Below are 19349 nucleotides of genomic sequence, written 5' to 3'. Positions count from 1 at the left end.
ATCAGCAGTACTGTTACTTGGTATAGGACTGTTATCAAATTTGTACACTTTGTAGAAATATACATCTTTCATACCTCATTCATTTTTGTAATAATGTAAACTATATGTTACACCGTTTAACTCAGATTAGTACCGTGTTTTTAAATGTTTATCATTTTATGGCTGAATCAGCTGCAGAGAGTGTCAAACTCCAGCTTTGTGAACCTGTAATTGTCAGGTTCAAACACTGATGACATCTATTAAACAAGACAAGAGGCAAAGAATTAAACTGAGACAGAATTCAATTTGGACTCAATTGAGGAGAGTCGCCTGTACACTGTACCCTTGCACAGTATCTCAGCACGCTCTGGCGAAAGATTGTACTCCTCCTTCTTTATTTGACTTTCTCCGACCACATGGCCACAGCTGCTTCCAAAGGGAAGTGGGTCGTAAACAGCGTTGCCTTTGGTTACCGAACAGTTCAAAAGAAGAGGTCGTAAAATAGTTCTAAAAGACATTCGTCAAACAGTTCAAAAAGGAGGTTCAAGAAGAGGTCGCCTGGAGGGGAGTCTGGTCCTGCTTCCTCTCCGCTTTGAAGTCCTTGGGTTAGAACAATATCTTTCTGTTGATTACCATACATGAAAGAAAACAGAACACCTTAATTTTGCTTCCCCCCCCCCCAACACAGTGGTGTTTTACGAGCCTTACTCTGGGTAGGTTCCAAAGACAGCTTTTGTCTTCTCACCAGACACTCAATGTAACACAAAGTTTTTGTGATAACTTACAAACAATTATTCTAACAGTAATGTTCATTCGCAACAAACATAATGTGCACTTTATTAACACTACGAATGAGAAACAACATCCATCCATTTTCTACCGCTTGTCCCTGTCGGGGTCACGGGGGGGGGTAGCTGGAGCCTATCTCAGCTGCATCCGGGCGGAAGGCGGGGTACACCCTGGACAAGCCGCCACCTCATCGCAGGGCCAATGAGAAACAACATGATAGTTCAAAATGAATACTGTCATTATATAATAATTCAACAATAATCCCAAAGTGTACAAAAACTGATTTTATTCCACAAAAAAAAAAAAAAAAACTACAAAAAAAGCAATATAAGCAGTCATGTTCTTATTTTTTTCCTGAAAAACCTGCAAGACAATTAAGAAAGTTCACTAAAGTGCATCTTAGGCTGGTTATTTACAGACAACTGAATGTATAGCAACTATTACTTATTGATAATAAAGCTAACAATAAAGACAAAATGTAGAGATGTCCGATAATATCGGACTGCCGATAAATGCTTTAAAATGTAATATCGGAAATTATCGGTATCGGTTTCAAAAAGTCAAATGTATGACTTTTTGATACGCCGCTGTGTACACGGACGTAGGGAGAAGTACAGAGCGGCAATAAGGGGGGGTGGCTTGTGCAGCCCTTTGAGACACTTGTGATTTAGGGCTATATAAATAAACATTGATTGATTGATTGATTGATTGAATAAACCTTAAAGGCATTGCCTTTGCGTGCCGGTCCAATCACATAACAGTGTTTCCCATTAACTGCCAAGATACCTGTGGCGGTGGGGGCGTGGCTATGGGCGTGACTATGGGCGTGGTCACCATTACATCATCGAGTAATTTGCATAATTTACTACAATGATTTGATTTTCTCTAAAAAGGCTCAAAAAATGTATACTTACTAATTAATAGGGATGTCCGATAATGGCTTTTTGCCGATATCCGATATGCCGATATTGTTCAACTCTTTGATTACCGATACCGATATCAACCGATACCGATATCAACCGATATATACAGTCGTGGAATTAACACATTATTATGCCTAATTTGGACAACCAGGTATGGTGAAGATAAGGTACTTTTTAAAAAAATGAATCAAATAAAATAAGATCAATAAATTAAAAACATTTTCTTGAATAAAAAAGAAAGTAAAACAATATAAAAACAGTTAAATAGAAACTAGTAATTAATGAAAATTTGTAAAATTAACTGTTAAAGGTTAGTATTATTAGTGGACCAGCAGCACGCACAATCATGTGTGCTTACGGACTGTATCCCTTGCAGACTGTATTGATATATATTGATATATAATGTAGGAACCAGAATATTAATAACAGAAAGAAACAACCCTTTTGTGTGAATGAGTGTAAATGGGGGAGGGAGGTTTTTTGGGTTGGTGCACTAATTGTAAGTGTATCTTGTGTTTTTTATTTTTATGTGGATTTAATAAAATAAAAAAAATTAAAAATAAAAAATAAAAAAAAACGATACTGATAATAAAAAAAACGATACCGATAATTTCCGATATTACATTTGAACACATTTATCGGCCGATAATATCGGCAGACCGATATTATCGGACATCTCTACTAATTAATAATAACAGTTTTGTTTTAAACGTCCATCCATCCATCCATCCATTTTACAATATAATTACAACACTTTATGTACATATTTATATACAGATTTGAACAATAAGTTATTCACTGAAATATATTTATTAATTGTGGTTCTTACAAAAAATATATCTTATAAAATATAAAAGCTAAAATGTCTCAAAGCTCTGCCCCTTTAATTAGTGCATACTAAATAATTTAACTTTAGCCTACTACTACAACCATATTATTTACCAGCAACATAAAGTGAAACAGAGGCAGAGGTGTCCTGCCACAGTCAGTAACAAATAAACAGAAAACAGTAGTGGTGGTAGATAGACACAGAGCTTCATCAAACATCTGAGCCACTGAACAAAGAGCCCCAAAAATCTTGAACTTTAGACTTCCATCAGTTTTACTCCCTACACTTAACCATGTGTTTCCTACTGCCTGCAGACTTTGCACTCTTTGTTATATACACATGTTGTGTTTCTAATATAAATACATTTAATAAAGTCAAATACAAATAAGGCAACAAGAGAAGTATCCTGCACTTCTCTTTTGTAAAGTAAATCTGAACAGCCGATATGGGCATCTACATCAACTATATGATTTGCCTGAGAAGCTGGAGAGGACAAAAAAAAACAAAAAAACAATTTTTAAAATTATTATTATTTTTTTTAAATTTTTTATTTGTGGCGGACGTAATTCTTTCGTGGCGGGCCGCCACAAATAAATGAATGTTTGGGAAACCCTGCATAATATCTACGGCTTTTCACACACACAAGTGAATGCAATCCATACTTGGTCAACAGCCATACAGGTCACACTGAGGGTGACCGTATAAACAACTTTAACACTGTTACAAATATGCGCCACGCTGTGAACCCACACCAAACAAGAATGACAAAACACATTTCGGGAGAACATCCGCACCGTAACACAACATAAACACAACAGAACAAATACCCAGAACCCCTTGCAGCACTGACTCTTCCGGGACGCTACATATACACCCCCCGCTACCCCCCTGCTGTTTTGAGGCATGTTAAAAAAAAAAAAAGCACTTTGTGACTTCAATAATAAATATGGCATTTTTTTTTCCATAACTTGAGTTGATTAATTTGGGAAAACCTTGTTACATTGTTTAATGCATCCAGCGGGGCATCTCAACAAAATTAGGCATAATAATGTGTCAATTCCACGACTGTATATATCGGTTGATATCGGAATTGGTAATTAAGAGTTGGACAATATCGGAATATCGGCAAAAAAGCCATTATCGGACATCTCTAACAAAAAGTCATACCCCACTATGTATTTCAAAAAAATAAAAGGTCTTATTGGGTAATAATCCTTCTTACCAGGTGTAAGCATGTCCCAGCGAAGCAGCTAAGGCTATAAGTCCGACTGTGGCCGCAGCACACAGCGATGAAACCTTCACAACGTAGGATGTGCCTGGAAGAAAATACAACATTTTCATTGCAACACACGGTGGTACCGTACAGTATGTTCTATACATTCATGCACCGGTCCTTGTTTGAAAAACATATTTCAGAAAAAAGAAAGCTTGAAGCATGTTGGTGCATGGAATAGTGAGAGTGTAGTATTGTGTGCTTTGGACTGTACTAATGCAAAAGGAAAAAACATGTAAAGGGACTGCATTCAACACGAAATAGGAAATAGATGTAACAAAATAAGAGCACAGGAACTAATAGAAAACGTCCCTGCAGAGCATGACAAAAGAACAAGAGTGCGCCATCACTTTGATAAAGAAGGTGAGAAGCACTTTTACGTTCAAGAAAGAGCTCATAGCAAAGTACGCTCGCCATTTTTCCCCCCAACAAGAGTCTTCCATAAAGGTAAAAGTGATGTTCAATGTTTATTTGTACATTTAATTCGCCATTTATATTTATTTTGCATTGTTTTCAGCTTGTAAAACCTACAAAACTCAAATGGTAAATGGTAAATAAAAACAGAATACAATGATTTGCAAATCCTTTTCAACTTATATTCAATTGAATGGACTGCAAAGACAAGATATTTAACATTCGAACAGGAAAACGTTGTTATTTTTTGCAAATATTAGCTCATTTGGAATTTGATGCCAGCGACATGTTTCAACAAAAAAGCTGGCACAAGTGGCAAAAAAGACTGAGAAAGTAGAAAACATGCTCATCAAACACTTATTTGGAACATCTCACAAGTGAGCAGGCTAATTGGGAGCGGGTGGGTGCCATGATTGGGTATAAAAGCAGCTTCCATGAAATGCTCAGTCATTCACAAACAAGGATGGGGCGAGGGTCACCACTTTGTCAACAAATGCGTGAGCAAATTGTCCAACAGTTTAAGAACAACATTTCTCAACCAGCTATTGCAAGGAATTTAAGGATTTCACCATCTACGGTTTGTAATATAATCAAAAGGTTCGGAGAATCTGGAGAAATCACTGCATGTAAGCGATGATATTACGGACCTTGGATCCCTCAGGCGGTACTGCATCAAAAAGCGACATCAGTGTGTAAAGGATATCACCACATGGGCTCAGGAACACTTCAGAAAACCACTGTCAGTACCTACAGTTGGTCGCTACATCTGTAAGTGCAAGTTAAAACTCTACTATGCAAAGCCAAAGCCATTTATCAACAACACCCAGAAACGCCGCCGGCTTCGCTGGGCCCGAGCTCATCTAAGATGGACTGATGCAAAGTGGAAATCTGTTCTGTGGTCTGACAAGTCCACATTTCAAATTATTTTTGGAAACTGTGGACGTTGTGTCCTCCGGAACAAAGAGGAAAAGAACCATCCGGATTGTTCTAGGCGCAAAGTTGAAAAGCCAGCATGTGTGATGGTATGGGGGTGTATTAGTGCCCAAGACATGGGTAACTTACACATCTGTGAAGGCACCATTAATGCTGAAAGGTACATACAGGTTTTGGAACAACATACAAAGCAACGTTATTATGGACGCCCCTGCTTATTTCAGCAAGACAATGCCAAGCCACGGGTTACAACAGCGTGGCTTCGTAGTAAAAGAGTGCGGGTACTAGACTGGCCTGCCTGTAGTCCAGACCTGTCTCCCGTTGAAAATGTGTGGCGCATTATGAAGCCTAAAATACCACAAAGGAGACCCCCGGACTGTTGAACAACTTAAGATGTACATCAAGCAAGAATGGGAAACGTTCCCAAACGTTTCCTGAGTGTTGTTAAAAGGAAAGGCCATGTAACACAGTGGTAAAAATGCCCCTGTGCCAACTTTTTTGCAATGTGTTGCTGCCATTAAATTCTAAGTTAATGATTATTTGCAAAAAAAGGGAAGTTTCTCAGTTGGAACATTAAATATCTTGTCTTTGCAGTCTATTCAATTGAATATAAGTTGAAAAGGATTTGCAAATCATTGTGTTCTGTTTTTATGTACGATTTACACAACATGTCAACTTCACTGCTTTTGGGTTTTGCATAATCAGTCTTGATTAAATGTGTTTTAGGGCAATATTTCTGGGTTTCGGAAACTGATTGATTTGCTTAACATGATTTCTTAAGGGAAAAATGGCTGATTCGTTTTTTTCGTTTAACATTTTAGAATGGATTACCCAAAAACCGAGGTACTGTGCTTCAAGCTGTTTTAACATTTTTATGTCAAATCTTACAATTCGGATTCTTTTCGCATGTATAAGATAAAACTTGGTGTTAAAAGACCACAGACACACAGCATGTTGTTCAAGTCGTTACCTGTTACTTTGGCCCAAAGAACACAGGAGCTTTTTAAATCCTGGGTATAAGAAATAATTATAACGTTCGAAATGTACTTCGTCAATCAATAAATGTTCATTTTTGCAAACTGTGATTGCCCTTACCTTGTTCCACCGGCTAACAACTCGCAAGACCACATAGTAGTTTCTGCCTTTCTCCAGAGGAGCATTGAAGAAGCCTCCGCGATAGAAGCCATCTCCAACAGTGAAGTTCACATCTGCTCCGACATGGCTGATGTGCATCTGAGCTGCTATGTGCCTTTTCCAGGAATCCTGTTTGCTCAAAGCGTCTCCATTCGCAGGAGAGGAGCAGTCAAACGTCATCATGCCGTCTATGGGAAGTACAAAGACTTGGTACAAACTGTCAAAAAAAGAAAAGAAAATGACAAAACTTAAGATCCATCTCAGAGCAACATGTTTATATAGATAATGGAGATAAGACAGTGTATCAGTGCACATGCTGATAATGTTCATAGGCTACATCAGGGGTCCCCAAATTACGGCTACCGGCCCGCCAGTGTCCAAAATCCGGCCCGCGGGAAGCCCCAGGTTGAATTTTTATTATTTTAAAAATAATATATATTTTTTTATTTAAAAAAATTAAATCTGTCCTTTCTAATCCATTTTATACTGCTTGTTACTCTCTGTGTGTCCTAGCCGCTCAGGCAAATCATATTGTCTATAAATGCATTTTCCCATCGGTAACATGACATCATCGGCAATGTGCACGCTCTTTCAGTCAATTAGTGCGCGAGGAATATACTGTATATATATATATATATATATATATATATATATATATATATATATATATATATATATATATATATATATATATATATATATATATATATACACTAACGTTCAAAAGTTTGGGGTCACATTGAAATGTCCTTATTTTCAATGAAGATAACTTTAAACTAGTCTTAACTTTAAATAAATACACTCTATACATTGCTAATGTGGTAAATGACTATTCTAGCTGCAAATGTCTGGTTTTTGGTGCAATATCTACATAGGTGTATAGAGGCCCATTTCCAGCAACTATCTTTCCAGTGTTCTAATGGTACAATGTGTTTGCTCATTGGCTCAGAAGGCTAATTGATGATTAGAAAACCCTTGTGCAATCATGTTCACGCATCTGAAAACAGTTTACCTCATTACAGAAGCTACAAAACTGACCTTCCTTTGAGCAGATTGAGTTTCTGGAGCATCACATTTGTGGGGTCAATTAAACGCTCAAAATGGCCAGAAAAAGAGAACTTTCATCTGAAACTCGACAGTCTATTCTTGTTCTTAGAAATGAAGGCTATTCCACAAAATTGTTTGGGTGACCCCAAACTTTTGAACGGTAGTATATATATATATATATATATATATATATATATATATATATATATATATATATATATATATATATATATATATATATATATACCCATACCTGAATGGTATAGGCTCCGGAACCCCCGCGACCCCAAAAATGGACCAGAAAAATGGATGGATGGATACACACACCCAGCCCGGCCCCCGACCAAATTGTTTTAACCCAATGCGGACCCCAAGTCAAAAAGTTTGGGGACCCCTGGGCTACACGTTCTGACTTCCTGCACGCTACCATCTAGAGCAGTGGTCCCCAAAATCCGACCCACGGGAAGTCCCAAGCTTTAAAAAATAAATAAATAATAATAATAATAATTATTATTATTTTTTAATCAAGTTTAAAAAATGATATATATATATATATATATATATATATATATATATATATATATATATATATATATACAGTATATATATGGTAGGTAACACTTTATTATGGGGAACATATGCACCATTAATTAGTTGCTTAAAACATGCAAATTAGTAACATATTGGCTCTTAATTAGTCACTATTAAGTACTTATTCTGCATGGCCTTATTATACAACCAGTAAGCCATTAGCTAAGTCTTCCCTAACCCTAACCATAACCCCAAACCTAACCCTAACCCTACCCCTACCCCTAACCCTCACCTTTACCCAAATAGACCCCCTTTTTAGACCAGTTGATTTGCTGTTTCTTTTCTTTTCTCCTCTGCCTCCCTCTCCCTTGTGGAGGCACAGGTCCGGTGGCCATGGATAAAGTGCTGGCTGTCCAGAGTCGGGACCCGAGGTGGACCGCTCGCCTGTGCATCGATTGGGGACATCTCTGCGCTGCTGACCCGTCTCCGCTCGGGATGGTTTCCTGCTGGCCCCACTATGGACTGGACTCTCATTATTATGTTAGATCCACTATGGACTGGACTCTCACACTATTATGTTAGATCCACTATGGACTGGACTCTCTCACTATTATGTTAGATCCACTATGGACTGGACTCTCACACTATTATGTTAGATCCACTATGGACTGGACTCTCACACTATTATGTTAGATCCACTATGGACTGGACTCTCTCACTATTATGTTAGATCCACTATGGACTGGACTCTCACACTATTATGTTAGTTCCACTATGGACTGGACTCTCACACTATTATGTTAGATCCACTATGGACTGGACTCTCTCACTATTATGTTAGATCCACTATGGACTGGACTCTCACACTATTATGTTAGATCCACTATGGACTGGACTCTCACACTATTATGTTAGATCCACTATGGACTGGACTCTCACACTATTATGTTAGATCCACTATGGACTGGACTCTCACACTATTATGTTAGATCCACTATGGACTGGACTCTCACATTATTATGTTAGATCCACTATGGACTGGACTCTCACACTATTATGTTGGATCCACTATGGACTGGACTCTCACTATTATGTTAGATCCACTATGGACTGGACTCTCACACTATTATGTTAGATCCACTATGGACTGGACTCTCACTATTACGTTAGATCCACTATGGACTGGACTCTCACTATTATGTTAGATCCACTATGGACTGGACTCTCTCACTATTATGTTAGATCCACTATGGACTGGACTCTCACACTATTATGTTAGATCCACTATGAACTGGACTCTCACTATTATGTTAGATCCACTATAGACTGGACTCTCACTATTATGTTAGATCCACTATGGACTGGACTCTCACTATTATGTTAGATCCACTATGGACTGGACTCTCACACTATTATGTTAGATCCACTATGGACTGGACTCTCTCACTATTATGTTAGATCCACTATGGACTGGACTCTCACACTATTATGTTAGATCCACTATGGACTGGACTCTCACACTATTATGTTAGATCCACTATAGACTGGACTCTCACTATTATGTTAGATCCACTATGAACTGGACTCTCACTATTATGTTAGATCCACTATGGACTGGACTCTCACTATTATGTTAAATCCACTATGGACTGGACTTTCACAATATTATGCTAGACCCACTCGATGTCCATCGCATCCGGTCTCCCCTAGGAGGGGGGGGGGTGGGGGGGGGGGGGGTCCTAAAGTCATTCACATTGACATCCCACTGGGTTGTGAGTTTTTCCTTGGCCTTATGTGGGCTCTGAACCGAGGACGTCGTCGGGGCTTGTGCAGCCCTTTGAGACACTCGTGATTTAGGGCTATATAAATAAACATTGATTGATTGATAGGATGTTTTAGTTTTTTATCTTTAATAACATTTGCAAAATAAAAAAATAAAACTGTAGAATTTTGAGGACAAATACTTTGGGGGATACTTGTTGTTACCTTATTGGGTCGAGAGTACTGGGTGACCTGTGCAGCCTCAAATTCGGTGCAGGAGAGTCATATTCTCTGTAGTGGACATCTGGTACAGGTGGTGCTGTCAAATAGTAGCATGCATGTACATTAGTCATCAATCCAATATAACTGTCAGTATTTCCCCTTCCATACTGAGATTCCCACATGGGAATTTAATAGGAAATTGGACTACACTAGTTGAAGAGAACCCTACAGTGTCCCAATTGTATATCTCTCTTATTGCCTTGACTGACACAAAATAGGGGCAGATGGGCACTGAGACTCTGGATAGAGAGCCATCAAAAACAGCATGATAAGGATTACATACATTTGACACACCACTTTATTCAAACGCATTAGTGTTGTCCCGATATCAATATTTAGGTACTGGTACCGAAATGTATTTCGATACTTTTCTAAATAAAGGGGACCACAAGAAATGGCATTATTGGCTTTATTTTAACAACAAATCTTAGGGTACATTAAACATATGTTTATTATTGCAGTTAAGTCCTTAAATAAAATAGTGAACATACTAGACAACTTGTCTTTTAGTAGTAAGTAAACAAACAAAGACTCCTAATTTAGTCTGCTGACGTATGCAGTAACATATTGTGTCATTTATCTACCTATTATTTTGTCAACATTATTAAGGACAGGAAAATGAATTATTAATCTACTTGTTCATTTACTGTTAAAATCTGCTTACTTTCTCTTTTATGTATTTTTATTTTATTTTATTTTTTATGTATTTTTATTTTTATGTATTTTATGTATTTTTATCTATTTATCTATGTTCTTATGTTTTTATGTGTTATTATGAGTTTGCACTAAATTAGTTTTGCATACAATTTCGTTGTACAATGTAGAATGACAATAAAGACATATTCTATTTTAACATGTTCTATCTACACTGCTGTTAAAATGTAATCATCACTTATTCTTCGGTTGTTTGATACTTTACATTAGTTTTTGGATGATAACACACATATCGATCCGATACCAAGTCGTTACAGGATCATACACTGGTCATATTCAAAGTCCTCCTGTGTCCAGGGACATATTTCCTGAGTTTATAAACATAATATCAATGAAAAGAAAACAAAATAAAAAATAGCGATGTAATCACAGTAGTATCGACTAGATACGCTCCTGTACTTGGTATCATTACAGTGGATGTTAGGTGTGGATCCACCAATGGCGTCCCGGAAGAGTCGGTGCTGCAGGGAATTCTGGGAATTTGTTCTGAAGTGTTTATGTTGTGTTGCGGTGCAAATATTCTCCCGAAATGTGTTTGCCATTGTTGTTTAGTGTGGTTTCCCTACATGGCACATGTTTATGACAGTGTTGGCGTTGTTCATACGGCCACCCTTAGTGTGACATGTATGGCCGTTGAGTAAGTATGCGATTCATTCACTTGTGTGTAGTGTGCTCAAAGTTAAGATGGTAGATGGTTATTGATCTGACATATTGGAATATGAAAGAAGATTTTGTGATGCTAAAAAAATATTGATGTAATCATAGTATAGACTAGATACTGTCACGGCCAGGGCGCATTCGCCCTTATTTTTGCGTCCTGATGAGTGCGCTGCGGGCCACGCCCACAGGCTCTCTCTCTATCCGTTGCGGGCGTGCCTCCTCGCGCCTGCAGACAATCTGCAATCTGCGCACCTGCCCGTGATGAAGGAGCTGCCTTCATAAGCCTGCTCAACCTGCCATCCCGGGCCGGAATATAGTCTTCTGTTGGTGATCAGTAAGCGATCATCTGATGCTTGATGCAACTCTCGCTTTATGCTCTCTCTCTGTCCTGATCTCTGTGCTTTTCCTGCGTTGATTGTCGTGTCCTCCCTAACCCCGCAGTTCCCTGTGTTCATCCCCGAGTCTAGCTGTGCGCCTTGTGCTCCCGGATCTTCCCTGGCTCCCTCGCGGTTCCTGGTTCTCGACTCCTCGCCTGCCCCCGGACTACGACGACTCGCTCCTGCCCCTGGACAACTCTGCCTGCCTTGCCCTTGTCGGACTGCACCGCTCCTCTCAACACGCACCTCCAACATTTACGGTAAAACGCTCCAGTTAAATACTACACATAGTCTTACACCATACACACTCTTGGATTTTGTCACACTCCATTTCTTTAGATTAGTTTAATAGTTAGTATTGTTTAGCATTATTATATATATTGACTATATACATATAAAAAAATATTGAACAATACTTCCCCTTGGTGTCTGTTGCCGTCATCTCCCTTAGTCCAACCATAACAGATACGCTCCTGTACTTGGTATCATTACAGTGGATGTCAGGTGTAGATCCACCAATGGTGTTTGTTTACATTGTGACGGCGGTGTAGTGAAGCATGTTTAGCTATTCCTCGTCCTGCAGAGATAATACTCGTAAGAAATGTACTTTATATGCGGAGGTAGGGGATCAGTACTTTTTATTAGTATCCCAGTACTATACTAATACCGGTATACCGTACAACCCTAATACGCATTAACTTTTACTAAAAAGCGGTTGATTTGGAAAAAGTCTGTCAGTAGAATAGCTATGTCCTGAGAGAAGATGATGGTAACAATCCTGTCCCGTCGTACCTGGTAAACTGGTGTTAGTGGTGATGGTGGCTGTGAACCCAGCGGACATGGCAGTGATTGAGATGCTGTAGTTTGTGGCTGGAAGCAAACTCAGACAGACTTTCAGCCACTCTGCCTGAGAGCTCAGAATCCGCTTCCTTTTTTCAAGAAAGGATCTGTCGTAGTCTCTGGATCCCACGTAGAACACCTAAGACTCAAAGCTTTTATTCATTTGGACTGCCGACACAGGTTCATACCTGACGAGCAACAACTTGTGTCACCTTGTAGATTTCTGTATCTTCTTCGTACTTCTCTGCTCTCCATTGGACACATTTTTCATCGGAAACATTGAGATGATCGATGGGTGGCTTGATTTCTGTGAGCGATATTACAACATTAATATCTCACCTTTCAATTGTCAACACAACTTCAATTAGTGCCTGAGAATGTTCTCAATCATCCAGGCTGTTGTATTCTCAGGGCATGGAATCAATCACAACTGGACTGGTCTGATTGTCTAAGACAGGGGTGTCAAAGTCAATGCCTGAATGACCTATGATATCTGATTAGTATTAGAACCGGCCCACAGGCCACGGCCGCCTGCTGCTGTTTTGCACGCACCAATTTTTTTTGTTTTTTGTTGGTATTTTTTGTCATTCAAAAAATACAATCATGTGTGCTTACGGACTGTATCCCTGCAGACTGTATTGATCTATATTGATATATAATGTAGGAACCAGAAATATTAATAACAGAATGATTTAATAAAAAAAAAAAAATAAAACAATTTTTATTTTTATTTTTATTTTTTATTTTTTTTAAATTTCTTGTGCGGCCCGGTACCAATCGATCCACGGACCGGTACCGGGCCTCGGCCCGGTGGTTGGGGACCACTGATCTAGACCACAGATCATGACAGATACATGTATGCATTATCCTGTAATATCTCACATTCTATATTGTGTTTTGGAAATTAATTTCATTTAAAAAAATAATACAAAAGAAAACACGGTAACACTTTAGTATGGGGAACATATTGTAAGTAACAAAGACTTAACTTAGAGTTATTTGGTTAGGGTTAAGGTTAGGGTTAGGGGGTTAGGGTTAGGGTTAGGGTTGGGTTAGGGTTAGTAATGGTTGTATAATAAGGCCATGCAGAATAAGGCATTAATAAGTACTTAATAATGACTAAAAAGCTGTCTTTGAAACCTACCAAGAAGAAGGCTTGTAAAAAACTCCACTGTGTAAGGGGGAAAGCCACATGAAGGGTTTTCTGTTTTCTCTCATGTATGGTAATCAACAGAAAGATATTGTTCTAACCCAAGGACTTCAAAGCGGCCAGATGGCAGGATCTGCCCAATCTCCAGACAAACTCTTTTTGAAGCATTTTACGAACTCTTTTTGAACTATTTTACGACCTCTTCTTTTGAACTATTCTGTAACCAAAGGTAACGCTGTTTACGACCCACTTCCCTCTGGAAGTGGAAGCGGTGGTCAGGTGGTCGGAGAAAGTCAAATAAAGGAGTGCAATCTTTTGGCAGAGCGTGCTGGAGACTGTACAAGAGTACAGTGTGTCCAGGCGTGTCTCCTCAATTGAGTCCAAATTGAAGTCTGTCTCTGTTTAATTCTTTGCCTCTTGTCCTGTTTAATAGATGTCATCAGTGTTTGAACCTGACACAGTTCAGTTGGGGATCAATTCAATGTCCTGGAAACACAAGCCGGTGTTTTGTATGGGTGGCAAACACACGCACAGGTGCACGTATTGCGATTGCTCCTCGACAGTTACATTTGATAACCAGGATCGTTCATAACTGAAAACAATATGGCAATAAGTGTCGGTAAACAATATCTCAAATAATAATGTATTGATAATATGACCACGGTGTGCACCTTACCTATGCATTGGAGAGTGGCCGTCTGCCACACCCCAGAGCTGCTGCACAGGGAGATGTTGCTGCCCCTCCAACTGTGATATCCATTTGCACAGCGATGGATCACAACACTTCTGTTGTTCCACACCACGTCTGAATGGGCGAGCAAGGGGACCGGGCCACATTTTGCTGGGGAAAAAAACAACGGCACTGATTGATAACAGATAGCAGCAAACATCCATTTGTAAAATATATTCTTATTCTTCCACTGGAACACACAAACAGATTCAAATGTATTGTTTTGTGCACATATCGGGTCCAGGAAAGAATATGAAACACAGAATTAAACAGATATTCTCTCTATGACAAATACAGACTTGCACAGCCAGAATGACATTTTTGCAGTGGTCCCTGACCTTTTTTGCACCACCGACCGGTTTAATATAGGCATTATTTTTTTGTGCAAGATAAATACAGCAAAATTAAGTGCATGAAAAATACAAGTCACTATAACGCTGAATTAGTGGGAGCTCTGGGCTTGTTTCTTTGCAATGAGATGCAGATGGAAATCAGCCTTTGGCTACAATCTGTCACTTTTATATTTAATATGTTCATTAAAGTGCATTGTATCATGTCACGGAGTTATAACAAATGGCAACTTCCTATGAGGAGTTTTATTGCACATCTATAAACAAGCTTACTGGTGTGTCTAGTGCACAGGTGTCAAACTCAAGGCCCGCGGGCCAGATCTGGCCCTCCACGTCATTTTATATGGTCTCGAAATAATGTGTCAATAAAATACCTTATATTTTCTTTCTTTACTTTCTTATTTTCCTTACTAACGGTATTTAGGGTTTTTTTTCTAGTTTGACAGGGGGGAAAAAATAGTGTCCAATATTGCAACAAATATTATATTATCTAACTTTGCTGGTCAAAATCCAAATAAATACTTAAATATCTGCTGAACTTATGATTTCGAAGCAAGTTATCCACCAAATTGTACACTATGCAAATGACCAATGGATTTTTTACAGAGCCCCTAAAGGGACATGGGGGACATTTTTTTAAAAATAATTTTTATTTTTATTTTTTTAGACATGTATCTCGTGCGCACGAGATACATGTCTAAAAAAAAACACTTTTTATAAAGTTATAAAAAAATAAATGTATAATTTTTTAAATTTTTTTTTAGACATGTATCTTGTGCGCGTGAGAAACTTTCTCGTGCGCAGGAAAAACTTTTTATAAAGTTATAAAAAAAAAAAATTTTTTTTTTTTTTTTTAGACATGTATCTCGTGCGCACAAGAAACTTTCTCGTGTGCACGAGAAACTTTTTATAAAGTTATAAAAAAATAAATAAACATTTTTATAATTTTTTATTTTATTTTATTTTTAAACATGTATCTCGTGTGCACAAGAAAGTTTCTCGTGCGCACGAGATACATGTCTAAAAAAAAATAAAATAAAAAAAAATATTATTAAATATTTTTTTCCCCCCATGTCCCTTTAGGGGCTCCGTAGATTTTACTGTAAAATTAGGGAGTTAGTTTTTTTTACAGCATACTATACTTTAAGTTGAAAAAAAAATGACCAATGTTTGTTTTTTTACAGTAAAATTCTGTCGACTGAGCTGTCATTTGTTTGTTTTTTTACTGTAAAATCCACGGTTGATGATTTTATGGTAGCACATTTTATTATGGTAAAAAAAAACTGGCAGCTGAGTCGCCAAAATAAAATTAAACAGCGGTACTGTATTTCTATTTTACGGAGCCCCTAAAGGGACATGGAGGAAAAAAATTGTTTTTAATATATATATTTTTAGACATGTATCTCGTGCGCACGAGAAACTTTTTATAAAGTTATAAAAAAATTAATTAAAAAAATATTTGTATTTTTCATTTTTTTAGATATGTAGCTCTTGCTATTATTTTTTTTTCATGTCTAAAAAAAATAAAAAATAAAAATTAATTATAAATTTTTTAAATTTTTTTTTGATAACTTTATAAAAGTTTCTCGTGCGCACGAGATACATGTCTAAAAAAAAAAATTATAAAAATAAATCATAAAAATTTTTTTTCCCCCATGTCCCTTTAGGGACTCCGTACTTTTTACAATATGTTGTAAAAATAATAATAATTAAAAAAAACACACACCATATATTTTACAGTAAAAGTCTGGCAACTTTTTTTCTGTAAAAAACAGTGGTAAAATCTGCAGATTTTTTTTTACGCTTTACGTAAGACATTTAAAAAATTTTTTTTCAAATTCATAGGCAAATTAATTAATTATTTACTGTTACAAGCGGCCCTCTCATGGCAGCCATGACTGCGGTGTGGCCCTCAATGAAACCAAGTTTGACACTGTCCCACTGGTCTAATGGCCAAAGTTAAGTCGGAGAAAATGCAGTCTTTTATAAATTATTTAATGTTTCACTGCGGCCTGTTAGCAAATGCGTCACGGACCGGTACCTGTCCCCGGACCGGTGGTTGGGGACCACTGAATATTTGTGATTTTAAACATATTCAATGTAACCGCCAAAGTTGATTGCTCTGAAAAAATATGCCCCAAAAGTCAAACTAAGCATGTCCAAAGCATCATCAAATATTGTGAGAATATGATGATATTGTGCTTTTTTAAATTTTATTGTATCTACCTTGCAACACCGGAAACAAGTCTGGCCGTTAAACAATTAGTTAATAATTTTATACAACGTACAACAACCACAAATGTGTTTTTATGTGCTACACACCCATATCGCCACTAGATGGCAATATTGCTCTGCAAGCACCTTCCTGTGTGTGTCTGTCAGGTGTGCTAATTTTACTTTATTTTAGATGTATTTATTTATCATTGTTTTTTAGTGGTTACCTTATGGCATACTGTAATATAATAATGATGGTACTATTAATAATAAAATTCACGACAGTAATACAAATAATTGCATCCATCCTATGATGGATGCATTATTTATAATACAATTTATAATGCAGTATATTTCTTCTTCTTCTTCTTCTTCTCCTTTCTCTTCTTCTTATGTTGATATAATAATATTATGATAAACTAATAGATAACTATGATATGTATTTATATAATCATATTATGTAATAACATTTTACAGTTAGACATGTTAAAATCTTTCATTATTTTTCAGAGGTTAATATATTGTTAGAATATATTGTATATAATATTAAAAATACATCCATCCCTTTTCCACCGCTTGTCCCTCTCGGGGTATTATGATTAACAATAATTAAATTTATGATACCCAAAAATATTTCATAACATAATTTAGTATAATGATAACTAGAAAGAATATTATTGTAATGTAATATTAGTGTTATAATAAAATAATATATACTAAAATAATTAGATGAGAGTGCGGAAATATGACCATATCACACCAACTCTCAAATCCCTTCACTGGCTTCCTGTTCCACTCAGGATTGAATTCAAAGACTCACCAGTGCCTCCATGAAAACTGTGGAACGCTCTCCCTGACCACCTGAGGGCACCACAGACTGTGGATGCTTTTAAAAAAGGCTTAAAAACCCTTCTTTTTTAAAAAAAAAAACCTTTTTTTTTTTAGATATATGCATACTAGTTTTAGCTATTTGGCTGTACTAGTTTTCATTTATTTTTTTAATTATCTTTTTTTTTTTTTTTAATACACTGTAGCACTTTGAGAATTTTTTACTCAATGTTTTGTGCTTTTTACAATAAATAAAATCTATTATTATTATTATTATTATTATTATATATTTCTATAGTTGTATTGTATAGTATATTATATAAGTGTATTAATATTAAATACTATATGATAATATATGAGGGATATTATAAAATGTTTTTAAAAACATTATCTGTGGAGTGAATACAAAATAATAATAGCAGCAGTTGTGTTCAACTTTAGAGGTTATAATGTACACCCATGGACTTTTTTGCAGTTTGCAGTGCATGATCAAAAAAATTGGTATACAAGGTGAAAAAATATTAGAACCAGCACTCAGTAGGATGTTAATAGTACAATCACCATAAATGAACATTGCTGTTTGATCAAAACTGTGCATCATTATTTGCCTTCATCACAATTCCAAGTATTGACAGCATCATTCTGCATAATTGCTCTACCTTTGCACTTTAATGATACAGTTGCCCACTCGCCTGATGTCAGACATGTGGAAATATCATCTCCACCCTCCTGGTAATATCCAGCCATACATTTATAAAGCACAGCACTGCCAGGACGAGTGGAGCGGTCCCACTGCAGGTTAGTATGGGGGAGCACTTGAGGAGGACCACAGCTTATTTCTGCACACATGCAAACATCAATTAGTGAAAGAAAAGCAAATCAAGCAGCAGGCTTTAAACCTTTGCAACTTTTTAAATTAATATTCATTTGATAAGTAATGAACCTAAACTATAATCTACACCTGGCATGGATATGAGTCAAGTGAGTTTTTTTCTACTGTAGTCAATGTTGCTATTCAACCACTTTATACAGTGGAACCCTGTTAGAATAATTATGTGTAAGTTATCACACAACTTTAATATGCTTAAAGTCCGTTGCTATAGTTATTAGCTATTGTGCTCAAGCCGTACTTTTTTCTATCTGTGCAAGGATAAAACTTCTTGTCTGAGGGGTGGCCTCAGCCGCAGATGTTATCTTTGTTGTAACCCGCTAACAGCCAAGGACTTCGAGGACCTCAACGTAGATAAGACGACAGCACGCAGACGAAGCAGAGACAAGGCGAAATCGACAAGGCCCCCAGCACATTCCGTCACGTATTGTGCGTACTGGAGCTGCTTTGCATGACCACTCCTTTTAGAGGCAGCACTTTTATTATTTCATCATTTTTATTTTGAGATTTTACTTTTTATTCGAACCCTTTTACCGTCTTATCTTGTTTAGCTCATTCATTGTTTATGTTCTTTGTTTGTTTTTGTTTTGTTTTTTTCTCTAAACTTGGCCCCCCCCCCCCCCCCCCCCCCCCCCCGAGTCAAAATAATTGCCCAGGCCTGAACTACAAGAAACATCCACGAGCTGGGAACGGGTTTACCAC

General features: G+C 37.2%; 2 protein-coding genes across 2 annotated transcripts in view; one reads left to right on the top strand and one right to left on the bottom strand.

Moving 5' to 3' along the window:
• Positions 1-996: 996 nt before the first annotated feature.
• Positions 997-18726, bottom strand: LOC133652758 (sushi domain-containing protein 1-like). Its single transcript, XM_062051809.1, has 10 exons — positions 18720-18726; positions 18418-18597; positions 14313-14477; positions 12699-12793; positions 12439-12625; positions 9839-9932; positions 6236-6491; positions 6111-6150; positions 3743-3836; positions 997-1131 (listed from the first exon to the last, which is right to left on the bottom strand). Exons 1-10 carry the CDS (start codon positions 18724-18726, stop codon positions 1104-1106), a joined length of 1146 nt encoding a protein of 381 aa, XP_061907793.1. The 3' UTR covers positions 997-1103.
• Positions 18725-19349, top strand: part of sema4c (sema domain, immunoglobulin domain (Ig), transmembrane domain (TM) and short cytoplasmic domain, (semaphorin) 4C) — a 103581-nt gene continuing 102956 nt past the window's right edge. Inside the window, exon 1 of the mRNA XM_062051808.1 lies at positions 18725-18739. Within this exon, the coding sequence (XP_061907792.1) occupies positions 18725-18739 (15 nt within the window). The remainder of the gene's footprint in view (positions 18740-19349) is intronic.

Source organism: Entelurus aequoreus, linkage group LG06 (genome assembly GCF_033978785.1).
Source record: "Entelurus aequoreus isolate RoL-2023_Sb linkage group LG06, RoL_Eaeq_v1.1, whole genome shotgun sequence".
Taxonomy (NCBI): domain Eukaryota; kingdom Metazoa; phylum Chordata; class Actinopteri; order Syngnathiformes; family Syngnathidae; genus Entelurus; species Entelurus aequoreus.
The sequence above is the reverse complement of the archived record's forward strand: the minus strand, read 5'-3'. Positions and strand labels throughout refer to the sequence as shown.

Bases quoted from the DNA above. Each gene is read 5' to 3' on its own strand.
- LOC133652758 (XM_062051809.1), bottom strand. The intron at 14,478-18,417 runs GTAGAGCAATTA...TTTTTTCCCCAG, and splicing joins TGTATCATTAAAGTGCAAAG to CAAAATGTGGCCCGGTCCCC. The intron at 6,151-6,235 runs GTAAGGGCAATC...TCTTATACCCAG, and splicing joins TTGTTAGCCGGTGGAACAAG to GATTTAAAAAGCTCCTGTGT.